The sequence below is a fragment of the Carcharodon carcharias genome, chromosome X (genome assembly GCF_017639515.1).
Source record: "Carcharodon carcharias isolate sCarCar2 chromosome X, sCarCar2.pri, whole genome shotgun sequence".
Lineage (NCBI taxonomy): Eukaryota > Metazoa > Chordata > Chondrichthyes > Lamniformes > Lamnidae > Carcharodon > Carcharodon carcharias.
In genome coordinates, this window is record NC_054507.1 from 25,817,541 (window position 1) to 25,835,567 (window position 18,027).

Sequence of the window (18,027 nt, forward strand, 5' to 3'; positions counted from 1 at the left end):
TGTATAAACCCAATTACTGATCTCAGTTGTATGATCAAGGGCAGGCAATCAACCAAGGCCTGGATGCTTCCTAAAATGAAGGTGGAATGGGAAAACCAGTTATCCAGGCTGCTCTTACACATCGCCTGACTACCAGCTCAAGAGCGGTACTGACAAAGGCCCAGAAACAGGCTGTTTGCCTATTTTCTCAAGGGACAGAGAAAGACAATAGGAGGGTTTAAATATTAAACAAGCATTACCTCTTTGGCGTTGAAAGTCTAGACACCATTTTCCATGCATTGAATTCAGGGCTGCTGCAATACTGTTGCAGCTCCACTAAGGCTTTGTGTGTTTCTACTTCTCCTTGCCTCTGATATTCCTCCTCAGTTAGAAGCTTTTGGGGCTTTGGCTTGTCTCTTATTCTGAACACTTGCCTAAGTTTGAAAAATTATGAAAGGTCACTATTTTTATTCAGAAGTTGAGGATTTTTCTTCTGTCCAATGCTAGGGCTTAGCTTACAGCAACAATCAGCACACTTTCTAAACTCTTCTCTTCCCCTCTTTAATACATACCACCAAATCCCCTTATTTCAGGAATACAAGTTTATTACATATGTAGGAAACATATTTGAACTTAAACAGGAAGATCAATTGACCTGGGTCCTTATGGGAATTTAATTCCCTCCCCCCCCGCCTCCCAACCACTAGGTTTCCTATTCACTTAGGAGTCACTAGACAATCTCAAGGACAGATAATTAAACTGTTACCAGGCCTCCACTAGTCTACAATCCGCTCCTAGGTGGTATCCCCATATTATTCTGCTTTCATAATACTACTGGTATAATACCAATGTGGTCAGCAACGAAAGCAAGGCAACATAGTTGCATAGTAATACATTAATGCATGGTGGGGATGTATATGCCCATGAAAGAACTCTGAACATGCAAGGTGTAACTTAAGGCCTTAGTTTCATACTTTCTACTTTTCTTTTTTAAAAAAAGCATAACATTTCCAATTATAGTCACTCAGGTGCGTAGTTAAAGCAACATAGGATAATTCTTGGAAGCTGCTCGATGCTGGTATTGTCCCACACAAATTGTCCCCTTGGAATGTCCCTCTCTAAACCCCTCCATCTCCAAAACCATCCTTAAAACCCACCTCTTTAACCAAGCTTTTAGTCACCCAATCTCACATCATTTTCATGGACTTGGCAGTCATTTTGTGCTTACACCTCTGATCTGAAGCGCCTTAGGGCATTTTCCTACATTAAAAGGCACGGCATAAACACATTGTTGACCAAGTATAAATGCAAATTGAGACTGGAATTCAAACACCATTCTCCTAGTTAGTAGCTCTACATTTTAACACTGGGGTTACTCAGTCCTTTTCCATAGCCTGTGTAAAGATATTCACTACAATAATCTGTTTTTATTTTTCCCCAGTCTGTTCTATAGCAAAGTAATGCCAACCTGATTTACTCGTTTCAGACACAGGAGCAACAAATCTAGTTTTGCCCATTTAGAACATTTAATTATTTCAATCTCTGGGAAGAGTTCCTACACAAAACACTTACTTGTATGCAGCGTACGTCCACCTAAATGGAAGCTCTAGGTTCTTGATGCAAAAAGCTACAACGATGAGTGCCAGGGCAACTTGTCGTACTTGAATCCCAAAGTACATTAGTAATAGTCCCAAGAGTTGCAGGGCCCAGTTTAGAAGATTAACACTTCTATCCTCCTCCAGTGGACCGTACTTGTAGCAAACAGCAAAACTGACAAAGGCAGATATTGTCACATAGCCTGAAACATCAACAGCACAGGAGGAGAAACCTTCATAAAAGGACACAATGTCTGTTTTTCTTAGATAATCCACAGATCAGTCTACACAATTTCTCAGCTGCAGTATGCCATAGACCAAGGGCTACCAAAAGGCAGACTCAGCCCCACTGTTTGGCAATGGGGGTTGGGCAGAAGAATAAAGGCATCACATAGATGGGTCAGGTGCTTCCTCACTCCGATACAAATGTGGGGTTTTACCAGACGGCTGCATTTTAAAATGTCTCTTTCAACGTAAGGTAGAACAGTGTGTCTTGGATAGGAGGGGATGGTGAGCTCATGCTAAACCTCTGCCCAGAGACAGGCCCATGTGATCTAGTTGTCATAGGGAAAGAGGTCCAGCTGAAACCTATTGAAAAAAATCAAGTGACAAGTTTCACACCTCTACACAAGAGGGACAGCTGTTTTTTGGACAGAGAGACATGGAGAGAGACACAGACAGAAACAAACAGTTGCTGGTGTGGAGAGTAGAGGAAAAGACTGCTTTTCATGTTAGTGGGCTAGGACTAATGACCTGGCTAATCGTATAACTAGGACTGTTGACAGGACATTAAACTAATTTGGTGGGGGGGGGGGGGGGGGGGGAGATGAAAGGAAATTTAGAAATCCAAAGAGAAAGGTCGAGGCATCAGAATAGTGTAGCAATGTGGGTAAAAGACGAGTGGGACAGCAAGGGAGAGTTTAACAAACATAGTCATTACAGGGAATAGAAGTAAAAAAACAAAGGTTCTTTTTCTGAATGCACAAGGCATCTGCAATAAGATAGATGAACTAGTGGCACAAATAGAGGTAAATGATTAAATCTAAGCGCCATTACAGGGACACGGTTACAATGTGATCAAGGTTGGAAAATAAATAATCCAGGGTATACAATATTTCGGAAAGATAGACAGAATGGGAAAGGAGGAGGGGGTCATCCTGATAGTAAAGGATAACTTAAGGACATTAGTGAGAAAGAATTTGGTCTCAGTTATGGGTGGAAATTAGGAACAAGAGTCAGAAAACACTGGTGGGAGTAGTTTATAGGCCCCCTAACTGGACAGAGCATTAAACAAGAAATTACTGGAGCTTGTAACAAAAACAATTGTGGGGACTTTATCTTCATATAGACTGGGGCAATCAAACTGGCAAGAGTAGTCTATAAAGGTGAGTTTGTAGAATGTTTTTATAACAGTTTCTTGGAGTAATATGTTGTGGAACTGATTAGGGATAAGGCTACTTTAGATCTTGCATTGTGTAATGAAGAAGGGTTAATTAGTAATGTCATTGTAAAAGACACATTGGGAAATAGTGATCATAATACCATTGAATTCCATGTCAAGTATGAAAGCAACATACTTCAATCACAAACAGGAATCTTAAATAAAGCAAAGTCCATAGGTATGAGGAGAGAACTAGCTGTTAATTGGGTAAACAAACTAAAACGAATTGAGATAAATAAACAATGGGAACCATTTAAAGAAACAATTCAAAATGTTCAACATAAATATATTCCATTGAAAAATAAAAAAGTCAGCAAGAATTAATGATTCGTGACCCACTCAGGGAGTTACCTGGATTAAAAAAGACGGCTTAAAATTTTGCAACAAACAGTAGCAGTGCTGAGGATTGGGAATGTTTTTAAAACCAGCAAAGGTCCACCCAAAAGTTGATAAAAAGGGAAAAGACAGAATGAGAGTACACTAGCCGGAAATATAAAAACAGACTGTAAGAGCTTTAAGTATAGGAAAAGGAAGAGAGTAGCTAAAGTAAATGTTGGTCTCTTAGAAGCAGAGACAGAAGAAATCATGGGGAACAAAGAAATAGCAGAGGCATTGAACAAATAATTTATGTTGGTCTTCACCATAGACGAGACAAGTTTCATACAAGAAACAGACAGTAACCTAGGGGCTAAAAAGTGAGGAAATTAATATCAATAAGTATTTGCGAAACTTAAGGGACTAAAATTTGACAAATCCCAGGGATCTGATGGCCTACATCCTAGGGTTATAAAAGAGGTAGCTGCAGAGATAGTGGATATGCTAGCTATGATCTTCCAAAATTCCTTAGAGTTGGAAATGGCCCCATCAGATTGGAAATTGGCAAATGTTACACCACTTTTCAAGAAAGAAGGGAGACACACAACAGGGAACTACAGGCCAGTTAGCCTATTATCAATTGTTGGGAAAATACTGGAACCTATTGTTAAGGGAGTCTTAACAATGCACTTAAAAAAGCATGGTGTGATTTGAACAAGTCAGGAAATCCTGCTTGACAAATTTATTATAATTTTGAGGATGTTAGTAGGGTGGATAGAGGGGAACCAGTAGATGTAGTATACCTGGATTTCCAAAAGGCATTTAATAAGGTGCCACACAAAAGCTTAATAGGCCAGATGAGGGCTCATGGAGTTGGGGTATTATATTAGCATGGATAGAGGTTTGGTTAATGGTTAGAAAGCAGAGAATGGGCATAAATAGAGCTTCTTCCAAGTGGCAGGCAGTGAATAGTGGAGTGCTACAAGGATCAGTGCTGGGGCCTCAGCTATTTACAATCTCTCTTAATGAATTAGATACATTTCTCTGTCTCTTCTACCAAGTTTGCTGCTGATACCAAGCCAGGTAAGCTGTGTGGAGGACACAAAGGCTGCAAAGAGATATAGACAGGTTAGGTGAGTGGGCAACAAAGATGGCAGATGGAGTATAATGTAGGTGAGTGTGAAGTTATTTACTTTGGTCGTAAGAATAAAAAAAAGCAGAATTTTTTTTTTAAAAAGCTGAGAAGCTTGTAAATAATGATGTTGAAAAAGACTTGGGTGTGCTTGTACGAGAAACACAGTCAACATGTGGGTGCAGCAAGCAATTAGGAAAGCAAATGGCATGTTGGCCTTTAATGCAAGGGGGCTGGAGTACAGAAATAAAGCCTTGCTAAAATTGTACAGGATTTTGGTGAGACTATACTTGGAATACAGTGTGCAGTTTTGGTTCCCACATTTAAGAAAGGATATACTTGCATTGGAGGTGGTACAGCAAAGATTCGCTAAATTGGTCCCTATGATGAAGGGCTGAGTAAGTTGGGCTTATATTCTCTGGAGTTTAGAAGAATAAGAGGCGATCTCATTGAAACTTACAAAATTCTGAGGGGGCTAGATAGTGTGCATGTTATAAGAGATAGATTCCCCGACCAGTGGAAACAAAAACATGGGGGCAAAGTCTCAGGATAAGGGGCCGATCATTTAGGACTGAGATGAGGAGAAATTGCTTCACTCAAAGGGTGGTGAATCTTTGGAATTCTCCACACCAAAGGCTTGTGGATGCTCCATCATTGAATGCATTTAAGGCTGGGACAGACAATCTTTTGGACTCTCAGGGAACTAAGGGAAATGGGGAGAGAGCAGGAACATGGAGTTGAAGTCCAAGATCAGCCATGATTGTATTGAATGGCAGAGCAGGCTCAAAGAGCGATATGGTCTATTCCTGCTCCTATTTCTCAAGTTCTTGTGTTAGCAACCAAGCAGGATGCTGGTGAAAACTGGTTCTCTCGTGGAGAGTTGAAGAACAAGGTGTTACCGAAGCCAGTTCAGGGGTGCTCAAGACTGAGTGGAACAATTTTCAAAGGACACTGGAAGACTCAACCTGGCATGGCAGAGAGTAGGGAACCTGCTGAAAAGCCAGGAGGAGATTGGTACTTAATCTTTAAGGCTACATATCTGCTGAAAGCATGGCATAAAGTAAAAATGTATCAAAGTATATTTTGGTTGTGTTAGTTAGCTAATGGGGAAGTACCTTTTCTTTAGTTTGTTGTATTAGTTGCCTGTTAAGTAATGTTTAGTCTAAGTTGATTTTAGTTTGTTTGCTGCAGTAAAAGTCTTAAAACTTGAAATCTTGTCCTTCAAGTCATTTCCATTGGTCACTCTGAAATTCATCGCTTTTTAAAAAGAGATGGGTTTCTTTGGGCATGATAACAGCAGCGAGGGATGAAAGATAAGAGTCAAAATCACCCAGGCCTCTCAAACACATTGTAGCCGCTAGTGACGAAAGCACTGATAGATGTCAGAGTTGGTTGCATAGCACCTGGAGTGTGATGTGTGACTAAGGAGACAATCAACATGTTTTTTGACTTCTGAAATCTGCACTTTCTTGCTGCTCTTTACACCCCTGTCCTCCCATGTCACTGACGCTGATGCATGCACGCTCCCTGGCCAAAAATACACACACGGCAACCTTTAAAATAATTTCAACCTGGAGGTTTAAAATTCTATTGATACTAGATCGCCTGTAGCATTGCTCACAGTTGATGGGTTGATGTGCTGTTTTATAATGACAGGAGTGTTCTATCATGCAACTCAATCTATTTTGTAACATCTAAACAAAAACATACAAGATTAAGTGGTGCTGTTAGATAACTAAACCTAGAACCAAGTAAACTGTGCATGTAATTATTCTCCACAACTGAAAAATAATGATTGGTGAAGCTTCAAATCTAGATATTAACTGTAATCAACTGAATAAAGTTAAACTACCACACATGCACATAATTTGGCCAGTTATTCCTATTCTGTGTACATTACCATGGTTGCTTTATTGACAATAAAAGCATCATGTGGCATTTACAAAGTGCCATCTCTAGTAACCCACACAAAGGAGGCAGAAGCAGCTTGTACATCCTCCCAGCTCAGTGAGCCATGACTTCTTGACTCTTTTCCCACAAAGGGCATCTTTAAAATTGCTGGAGCTTTAGAGTTTCAGAGCTGGTCTCTTGGGGCAGGTGGAAGCAGAGCATGAATCGATTAAACCCCGACCTCTCCTCTGGAAATATAGCTCAAAATCTGATAGGGGCCATTTACTGTTTGCTTATGCCACACAATTTCTTTTTCTGGAAAGGAGAAAACATGTGGGAGAGAAGTTGATTGCTCCAAAGATGGCAAAATGGCAGTAAAAGCCTTAGTTTTGTTATCCAGTGTCACAGGAGGCACAGATTTATATCTGATCTGCAGATGATGTGAGAAAATAGTTTCAGTGCTCAGGACAGACTGTCTATTTTTGGTTGTGGACTCTCCATTATTAGCTACATCATGAGTATGACTATCTTCATTCCATTAGTCCAATAGTATAAAGTCAACAGTTGCAAAGTCCTATTGACAGAGTGCAAGTAGAAACTATCACATGTTGGTATCGGCCAGCCGGGCTTCATTTTTCAAACAAATCCTACATGTAACATTAAAAATAATAAATAACTCACCTATAACATACTGCCAATACTCTCTTAGAAGAAACTGTAAATTCCTCAGTGTCACTTGGATGAGATACAGAGAGACAGACCAACCTCCTGCCACCAGCAAATAGAGAGAACTTTTCTATATTAAAAAAGGGGGAAAAATTAACAAATTAATTTTTTTTGGTGTTAACTGAAGATGAGGGACATCCATTCTGGATCATGGAACAATCATAGCACCATTCAGATGCAGAAAGAAAACTCTCACTTTCTGTCCAACTTCTGAAGTGTGAATTTTGCTCTTTTCCAAAGTAGCCTTTGCAACAGCCTCTTAACTGGTGTTCAAATCCATCCCATTCAGATGCACCTGTCTCAGCTAAAACAGTCTAGTTCGGACAGTCTTTACTCAGCTTCCAGTAGGTGTTAAGTTCTTAATTGCAATCTCTCTCACTTTAAACACAAGGGTTGCTTTTATGAGGACAAAATCCATACTGATACAGAATTGGTTCCTCTTTGGAGATTGGAACATTTCACAAGGTACTTCACCTTGTGCTGACCCCACATGACATCTAGGAACATGATGCTGGCAGCAGTTACAAAAAGAGTAGAAAAATATTCATCACAGACATACATCATTAAGTGCAAGAAAACTATTACTGTACAAGGTCCTGTTCACAAAATAAGGCAGATAGACAGAAATGAGTAAATTTTTCACACTAGGAAAAGATGCTTACTGACCTACCTTGGGTAGTAAACGAGCAAGGACAAAGATGAGAATGATGAGTGATGCTAAAACTCCAAAACTCATTCCTGTTGTATAGAAGAAAAGCTGACTCCTGAAAGGAAGAATAAATCAAGTACGTTTCATAGTTTGATCTGCATTTAAAAAAAGCAGCACTAGCTTGAGAACACTATCTCCCCAGGCACCATGCTAGCATCTTCTACAGAACAGAAAAGCTCAGCAAAGAGCCACAAATTATGACAGGCCTCTAGCTAAGCTCTTATTACAGTAAGCAAATTCAAAACTATCTACCCTCTTAATATAAAAAAAGATTTTTCTTTCTTGGTGCATCAATCCTTTCCTCCTTTCTCTGCCCCAACCTTCAGCATAACATTCCAATTCAGAGCGTGACCAGCTGACTGATACCAGGCCTCTGCTAATGGAATTCCTGAACCACTCACTAAATGGCATGAAAAGGCAGCAGAGGCTGATCCAATAGATTCCCCCCACTCTCCAATTCATGTGAGGAAGCAACTTACTTATTTCCTAAAAGCCTGACTGAGATTGAGAACTCACTGGGTTGGATAAGTCATGACTAAGAGAACTGGTCCAATTCTATTAAGAATTCAAGGCAGATTACAAAACGGCTCCTAGGAGAGTGAGGAAGGCATAGCAGGCTTCAGCTACCGCTTTACATAAATTAATCTTTCAATGAGATGGCAAGATTTGGAACTCAGCCAACAACCAGCAGAAATTAAACCTGGAAATGTCAGGGATGAGGAGAAATCCGAAAGTGATGTGGGACCAAGACAGCAGAAGAAGCAGCTTGTCTCTATCTTTGAGATGAAGAAATTTATACACTTCTCATATTTGGTGGAGGCAAAATGGGCAAAATGAAAGGAAGCAGAGGATATGTAGGTAGAAGACAGCAGTGATCTACTACATCCTCCAGGATATGAGAAGAGAAAGAGACAGTAGATTTTAGATGAACGAGCCAGATCTAGGTGGACAATCAAAATACGAACAGCAAGTAGTCTGTTGCACCATTCAATTAGACCATGGCCGAGCTCCATCTCAATTCCATTTACCCGCCTTGATCAGAGACCAGTTTCTATGGGACCTTTGCCTCTATCTTCTCTTGGTTCTCCTTACCCAGTAGGCTGACAGTGACACACTCCCTTTACTGCACTTGTACTTTGCTCAGAGATTTGACTGTACTCAGGAGCAAACTATCCAGACATTCCTTCCCTCCTTTTCGTGTCTCTACCTCAACTAGGGACAATCTGATAACTTGAGGAACTGTATTAGTCAGTCAATAGCTTGGTTTGATGTCTAATTAATTACTGATTATTTACTTTTATTACCCATGTAGAGATATTAACTTTATGCACTTGGATAATTACTCTGATTTGGTTTAACAGTTTAGAAAGTGTATAATAAATTAAGTACTTAGCTGAGTTTGTGGTTCTGCCGCTCCTCCCTCCGCTTGTTATCGACATCACTTTTGACTTTTTCCCCCGCCTCTGTTTTGGTGTTGCTGCTGCCCGGCTCTTGCGTTGCTTTTAAACGAGCTGCTCATTCCTATGTGCTTTGCTGCACCCCTGCTATTGCTCGGCCCTTGCGCTGCTTTGAAATGCACTGTATATCACAAAGTATTTTGCTGCACCACTGCCACTGCCTGGCCCTTGCGCTGCTTTGAAAGGCACTGTATGTCACAAAGTATTTTGCTGCACCACTGCCATTGCCTGGCCCTTGCGCTGCTTTGAAATGCACTGTATATCACAAAGTATTTTGCTGCACCCCTGCTGTTGCCCGGCCCTTGCGCTGCTTTGAAATGCACTGTATATCACAAAGTATTTTGCTGCACCCCTGCTGTTGCCCGGCCCTTGCGCTGCTTTTGAATGCACTGTATATCACAAAGTATTTTGCTGCACCACTGCCATTGCCTGCCCACTGCCATTTCATGGCCCTTGCGCTGCTTTGAAATGCACTGTATATCACAAAGTATTTTGCTGCACCACTGCCATTGCCTGGCCCTTGTGCTGCTTTGAAATGCACTGTATATCACAAAGTATTTTGCTGCACCACTGCCATTGCCTGGCCCTTGCGCTGCTTTGAAATGCACTGTATATCACAAAGTATTTTGCTGCACCCCTGCTGTTGCCCGGCCCTTGCGCTGCTTTTGAATGCACTGTATATCACAAAGTATTTTGCTGCACCACTGCCATTGCCTGCCCACTGCCATTGCATGGCCCTTGCGCTGCTTTGAAATGCACTGTATATCACAAAGTATTTTGCTGCACCCCTGCTGTTGCCTGGCCCTTGCGCTGCTTTTGAATGCACTGTATATCCTGATCACAGTCTACAAGGCAGTCATCCTCCCGACACTCCACTGCAATTGCGAAACCTGGGTGACATACTGCCAACACCCAAGAAAACTCAAGTCATACTGTCAGCTCTGCCTAAGGAAGATCCCACACATCACCTGGATGGATCGCCATACAAACATGAACATCCTCCAGGAGTTAGATGTCCTGAGCATAGGAGCGACCATTCTGGTGTGGCATTGCAATGAACAGGCCACTGCATCAGAATATTGAACATTCGCCTTCTGAATTGCGCTCCCTACTCACAGGTTGCTACTGGTCAGATGAAAAAGAATGGCCAGTGGAAACATTTAAAAGATACCCTGAAAGCCTACTTGAAGATTGGCTTTGATCTCAACAGCTGGGGAGAAAGTGCATTAGACTGCACACTATAGCAAGCTCTGCTTCACCAAGGTGTAGCTGGTTTGAAGCGATAGCAAGAAGAAAGCTCAAGGTGCACAACCCCTCATTGACCATGGATTGACCAACTGACTGCCAATGTGGAACATGGATTCTTTTCCCCCCCCTCTTAATGCTGTTGCTCCTTTAGCCTTTTACTTTCCCTTTTCCACCTCCTTTACCTTGCCCTGACTTCACTCCCATTCTCTTACAGCCTCTCTCTTTCTCTCTCCCTCTCTCAACTCTAGGACTCCGTGGCAAGCGTCTTCCCCACTTCAAGAAACTGCTGTTAGTTAGTTAAATCCCGATGTACTTTGCTGCACCACTGCTGTTGCCTGACCTTTGCACTGTTTTAAAATGTATTATATATTCCGATGTATTTTGCTGCACCGCCGCTATCTGGCTCTTTGCGTTGCTTTTAGATATGCTGCCCATTCTGATGTGCTTTGCTGCACTGCCTCTGCCAGTTGGTTCTTACATTCTTTGTCAATGCTCTGCTTCTGTTTTGGTTTGCTTTGCTGTGTTGCTGCTGCCACTTTTACTTGGTTCTTGCGCAGCGTTTCACTGCATTGCCTATTTCAATTGGTTTTGTCATACTGCCCCTGTTGCCTGGCACTTGCGTTGCTTTTAAATGCGCTGTCTACTTCAATGTGTTTTGCTGCACTGCGGCTGGTATCTGGTTCTTGCACTGCTTTTAAAATATTCCACATCAGGCCAATGACACGCAAATTGTGCTTCACCCTGCGGCCTTTAGATTTAAGAACATGGATGGGAATTATATCAGAGAAACAGCAGGGGTAGGAGAGTGAGCACACGAGGGCATCAAAGGCAGAGACAAAGGAGTTATTGAGTAAGCTGAGTGCAGCAGCTGTATTGAGGTAGGTGGAGGGCCATAGAAACTGGAAATTTGAAGAGTGTTAGAAAGGGAAATGGGGGAAACACATTTCCCAGGGAAAGAGTGCAACTGTAGAAGGATTTGCCACAGGCAGGACAACATGGCTGTTAAGGGAAATGAGGAACTGGTTGAGATGGCTTCGGTAAAGATAGAAACCTCAAAGGTGGCAAGGTCTCTTTCAAGATGACAAGTTCTGAGCAGGTGGCCATGTGTGGGAGTTTACGTGAGGGGAAAGGACAAACTGTTCATGTATAACAGTGTGCAATATTTTCAGAAGGCCAACAATTTTCCTTCCCTCGCCTTCCTCAGAAAAAGAGACAGGCATTGAATTTGAATCTGCAAATAAGTTTCTATGACATAAGGCAAGGTATTCCAGCCTTTTTAAGTGCTTTGAAAAAAAAACTTGAGGATAGTGGACAACTACTTTTCTTCTCAAAAACCCCAAAGTATCCTACCCAAAACATTAACAGTCTATTCTCTCCAAAGATGCTAGCTGACCTTTTGTAACATCTTCCACTTTATTTGGCTGTGCAATATTATTTTGCTCCTCCCTTCTCACCATCTTACCTGCTTAAGGTTTCCGCATTGAAAAATAGCAGCAGGCCGAAAGTGAAGATAAGGATCAGCTGCGGATCGAAACCTGGAAAGGATAGGATGGGATGAGAAGGATGTACAAATCTACCCAACAGCATACTGAAAAAGTTCAACAAATTTAGAGGTATAATGAAATTCACCCAAAAAAAAAAAGCCCAGCTTCCTTCTGAAGTGCTCAAGTGTCTCAGTTAATAAATACAGTCCTGCCGCAATACTGAGGATTGCAAAGGTCAAACTTGGTTTATACTGAACTAGCCAACTGCTTTTGTTTTTTTTAAAGAAGCATTTACATGGAGCCATCAAGCTCAGATGCAACAGCCTCCGCAGTCAAATAGTCCGTGGACGTGCACACACGAAGAACAACCACTTAGGCAAGGTCATGGAGAGAGCTGGAGTCTGTGGGGTTCTACCTCAGTAAAATTCCGCAGCACAGGAATGGAAAATCAGAAGTCCTGCCAATTAATATATGCCACAGGCTGACAGGATCACAGAGACACATTTACTCAGGAAAAAAGGGAGTACATTATATCAAAAAATTACATGTGCATACACGTGCTGGGTTTAGCAATTTGCCTGTGGTATTCTGTATCTATGCATCATTTGATCTGTAAAAAAATAATCTGGCATGGTTTAGATTGCATCAAGAGGTCTCCAACAGTGTGATATTTCCCTGTCATTCAGAAGATCAGTGATATGGTGGGCACAGTAAGCATTTCACCAGAATAGAGGACAATGCTTTGATCTGGGCTACGTAAACCCAGAAACAATTGAGAATAAAGATGCAGGTTGAATTTGTAGGAAACTGCCTGCATATAGAAACTATTGGCAAGACATTTACATGATGAAATAGAACTGAAAAAAAATCCCTAATAGTGACAATCAGCATTACTAAAAGTTCCATTGGAGAGAAGATGGCAGCATAGATACAACACAGCAAGAATGTGAACTTTTGCCATTGCAAAGCACAACACACTCAAATTATGAGATATCAAATTGATTAAAAACTCACGTCTTGTCAACAGAATGTCATACCAAGCCTTTGTGCTGCTTGGTTCCACTTGAAAGCAGGTTTTGTTACTGAACAGGTCGACGCTAATGTAAGTTTCATTCACTTTCTCCTTTAACATGGACGCTGCCGACTCCACAATCCAACTCCATACTCCTGGAGCTTCTAGCTCCTTTTCGTCATCCACTTGCTTTACTTTAAATTTCTCAGAGCTGTTCACTCGAATCTGAGGAGATAAATAAGGGAACAGCCACCATAGTACAGTAAACATTTCCAAGAGGATTATATTTTACAGGTATTCATGTTTACCAATAAAGGACAACACTTTCTACATGTTAGTATTGAGCCAGACTTGACACATAGCATGCTTGAAGACATGGGTTTTAATGTTTATACGCACTCCATTGCTCAGAATTTCTAAATGTTTGAATCACTTCACTCATATATAACCCTTCGGGAATTTACATGTAACTTTTGAACAAATGTCACAGTGCCCTTTCAAAATAGGAAAGTTTCATTGAAAACGGCACAAAAATAAAACCGGTTGAACATTAAATGGATGCTTGAGAAATAACTCATCTTTCAGGAGCCATACATTAGAAACTCATGTGATTGCACAAGCAATAAAGGTACACCAGCAAGTTCTCCTTCTGGCACAATCACAACTCCTCCTAGCCCACCCGGGCACAATCTCAATCTCAGTGCTTCCCTCAGCCTATTCTCAGCACATACTCAACCTTATGCCACTTCTCCTAACCCATCCTGGTGTAACCAAGGCTGCTTGCCACTTCCTCCCCGCTGGTGCAGTAGAATAATCTACTTGCTCTGATCCAATTCCCCCCCCACCGGCCTCACCAACCTCAAAAGCATGACTGCAAATTAACCCACAGTGTCAGAACTCAAAAGCTGATTAACATTCACCATTTCAACAAATCAAAATAATTAGTTGGCATTCTTTACAACAACAGGGTGAAAATTCAGCCTGCCAAGGGCCCAGGACCTGAAAACTATCGATTAAAAGGAGTATCCACTTCTGGTGATTCAACTGGTCTGTGGAACCACATGATAGTAATGATAGTATCAGTCACATGTTTTTCACAAACAATCCCCAATCTCCTGAGAGTCTAAACCTGCTCCAGCTAATCAGATTCCCCAGACTCGCATCTTGCTCAGCCTCAATCATCCATTCTATTCATCCACCTTGAACTCTCCTCTCATTCCAGTTTCTGCAGAGACGTAATTCTTCCACATCCAAACCCACACCTAGCCAGCCTCAGCACTAGACCTCACAAGGATTGGGTTTTTGCTTTTATGACTGTATATAGCAGCTCTGGCTAGAATGGAGATGATTAGGTCATTCCCCTGTTAATCACTGCTGTAAGAAACTGGGATTAATTTTACGCAAAGCATTTGTATCACCAACTATCCTCCACTCTGCACGGTGCTGGAGAAATAATCCCCTGGACTCAGGAGATTCTTTGACCCCATGACCAAAACTACAGCAAAGACTTTCAACACTGGCCCTGCCTCCAACTCATTGCTGATACAGTAGTATTAATCTGGTCCCTTTTTTTTTTAAATCCGAGAGTGACTCTCAGCAACCACTAAAAGCAGCCCAAGATGGAGTCTCAAAGGTACAGGAACATTCCTGTAACAGCCACCAATTTTGAAGCTGACTCAGGCTTCCTGAAACTTGAAGAAACTATCAGAACTGTAAATCAAGCAAAGCTCCCATCATAATTTGACTAGGGAAACTTCTGTACTATATTTATCTCTGCAGGAATTTAGACAGACAGCCTATATATGAATTAAAAATCAGCTTCAGATGATATTTGCAGCTCGAAAGTGAGCTCCTTCCTCTCTGGCCAAGGAAGATAAAAATAACAAACTTTTACACTTGCAATGAAGGACAGGTTGTATATGTGGGAGAATGAAGATCATTTGAAATGTAAACCAGGATACCAATCCTTTATTCTGGGTGATAACTGCATTAGTGGCTGCTTGAAGGGCAACATTTATTTGATCTGTAAACTCCAGCCACTGTGCAGACATTAGGAATGATTCTGTTGCTGGCAGCATCAACTCAGGAGACTGGTTATGGCAGGAACACATGGCAGGAAAGTGGGCAGTTAGAAAAGTATAATGGACAGTGCAACAGGAAGTCTACACAATGCAAAACATTTAAAATGTTACATAAATAAAAGATGACAAGATTAGATCAATAGACTGTAATGGAGGGGTAAGCACAAATAATTTTCCCTTTAGCTCCATGTGTGGTTATGAGGTGTGGAGCTTCAGCCACCAGCTAAGAACCCAATCCCATATAAATCTGTGAGCAACATGACAGGAAACTCACTATCAGTAAAAAGCAATAAGCAATAGATTCATATATTCCCATATACACCACCTACCACTGGAGGTCACCACAGCACCAACATAACCAAAGGCCCTGAAAGAGTCCCGTTCAGCTGATCCATGTACTCTGATGTGTATAAATTCTGATCATGTAGACAGGGCAGACACATTGATGGCCGATGCTTAACAGGTAGTTAGAACATCATAAACATTGGTGCACCAAAATGTGAACCAGAGATTGGCAGTTTATTAATATTTTAAAGTAATTATTACACACACCTATTTAAGGGTCTTGCATATAGTGTGGACTTTAAAAAAAACATATTTACTAAGTTGCTGAGGGAAGTATGGGTATAAATTGCAGAGGTACTGGCCACGATCTTCCAAGCCTTCTTAAATAGAGGGGTGGTACCAGAGGATTGCAGAATTGTTCAAACAAGAAGGATAAACCTGGCAAATAAAAGGCAATTTAATGTTGGTGGTGGGAAGCTTTTCGAAGCATATTTCAGGAGAAAATTAGCAGCCACTTGAACAAGAATCGGCTAATGAAAAAAATCTGTGCTGGCTCTCCTTTAAGGGAAAAATCATGTTTGACTAACTTAATTGAGTTTTTTGATGAGGTAGAGGGGATAAGGGTAATGTGGTTGATGTGTAGGTGGACTTTCAAAATGGAAGCTTGAATAGCTCAGTCTACAGATCTGAGAATCCAGGGTTCAAGTTCCTGTTTGTGCATTGCTTTCACCTCATTTTGCTGACCTCCTGTGAAATGGAGAACAAGCAATTTTGCATGCCTGGCCAGCTCAGTCAGTAGAGTATGCGACTCAATCTCAGGGTAGTTGGTTCAACCCCCATATTCAGCACCATTATTTGGAGGTGGGTGTGGGGGTGGAGAAAGAGATGGTGGCATAGTGATAAGGTTACTGGGCTAGTAATCCAGACACTGAGGCTGATGCTTTGGGGACATGGGTTCAAATCCTACCATGGCAGCTGGTGGAAATTAAAAATCAATTAATAAAAATATGGACTTTCAAAAGCATTTGAGAAAATACCACATATTAGGCTTGTCGGCAAAATTGAAGCCCATGGAATAAAAGTGAAAGTAGCAGCATGGATACAAAATTGGTTAAGCAGTGTAAGTCAGAGTTGAAAGCAAAATACTGGAAATCTGAAACAAAAACAAAATGCTGGAAAAACTCAACAGGTCTGACGGCATATGTGGAGAGAAAGACAGAGTTAACATTTTGAGTCCGTATGACTCTTCTTCAGAACAGAGTTGTCCTGCTTCCACATGTTGCACACAATCTACCTCAACCTAATTTTTGTAGGGAAAGTTCACTATAAACACTCCCTGATCCCCAAAAGGGGATCGAGTTAAACTCCAGAACACTTCAGAACTGTTGATGATGTGATTAAAACAGATTTTGCATTTTTCAGTGATTTAACCAACAAACCTAGTTTCTATGTTTCTATGATCAAAGGGTAAGGGGAGAAAGCGGGAGCAGGCTATTGAGTTGGATGATCAGCCATGATCATAATGAATGGTGAGGCAGGCTTGAAGGGCCGAATGGCCTACCCCTGCTCCTAGTTTCTATATTCTTGCCATAAATAATCAAATAATATTTTATACAGTGGATGGACACAGAGCTAGTTAAAATTCTCCCTCCACCTCTGTAAGACATCCCTTATGCAGATATAAATGGTTTTGCCATATTCATCCATGTTCACATTCCTGCCATCTCGTAAGAGTTTTCTCAATGATTTCAGCTGTCTAACATTCAGTAGAAATGGAGCTCAAGGGGACGCCTAAGAACTGCACAAGGATTAGTAGAATTACAAACTAGGCTTCCAAGGTTTTCTTTAGGTGAGTACTGGGTGAGCAGAAATTTCCAATTAAATATCAGGAAGACTGATGCCATTGTTTTCGGTCCCCACTCCAAACTCCATCTTGCTCCCTAGCCACTGTCTATTCACAACCTTGGTGTCACATTTGATCCGAGTTGAGCTTCTGATCTCATGTTCTAGCCATTACTAAGATTGCCCATTTCCCACCTCCGCAACATTGTCCCACTTTGCTCCTGTCTCAGCTCATCTGTGGCTGAAACGCTCATCAATGCCTTCATTACCTCTAGACTCAATTATTCCAATGCACTCCTGACTGGTCTCCCACATTCTGCCCTCCATAAACTTGAGGTCATCCAAAACTCTGCTGCCCACTTCTTCATTCACAGCAAATCCCATTCCCTTATCACCCCTGTGCTCACTGACCTACATTGGCTCCTGGTCAAGCAACATCTTGACTTTAAAATTTGCATCCTTGTTTTCAAGTCCCTCCATGACTTCAAACCCCCTCCCTATATCTGAACTCCTCCAGCCCTACAATCCTCAGAAATATGTGCTCATCTAATTCTGGCCTTGAGTATTGCCAATTTTAAAATGCTCCACCCTGGTTGCTGTGCCTTCAGTAGTCTAGGTCCCAAGCTCTGGAATTCCCTCCCCACACCTCTCCATCTACCTCACTTTCCTCTAAGAGTCCCTTTAAAACTTACCTCTTTGACCAAGCTTTTGGTCATCTCACCTAATATCTCCTTTTGTGGTTCTATGCCCTACTTTGTTTTAAAATCATAGGAAATAGAGGCAGGAGTAAGCCATTCAGCCCCTTGATCCCGCTCCACCATTCAATAAGAT

General features: G+C 41.5%; 1 protein-coding gene across 1 annotated transcript in view; it reads right to left on the reverse strand.

The window, feature by feature from the left end:
- Nucleotides 1-18,027, reverse strand: part of nemp1 (nuclear envelope integral membrane protein 1) — a 40,707-nt gene that overhangs the window by 12,439 nt on the left and 10,241 nt on the right. Inside the window, exons 3-8 of the mRNA XM_041180552.1 lie at nt 12,991-13,213; nt 11,955-12,027; nt 7,749-7,842; nt 7,034-7,148; nt 1,552-1,777; nt 240-413 (exon numbers count right to left, since the gene is read on the reverse strand). Coding sequence (XP_041036486.1) covers nt 240-413; nt 1,552-1,777; nt 7,034-7,148; nt 7,749-7,842; nt 11,955-12,027; nt 12,991-13,213 — 905 coding nt within the window. The remainder of the gene's footprint in view (nt 1-239; nt 414-1,551; nt 1,778-7,033; nt 7,149-7,748; nt 7,843-11,954; nt 12,028-12,990; nt 13,214-18,027) is intronic.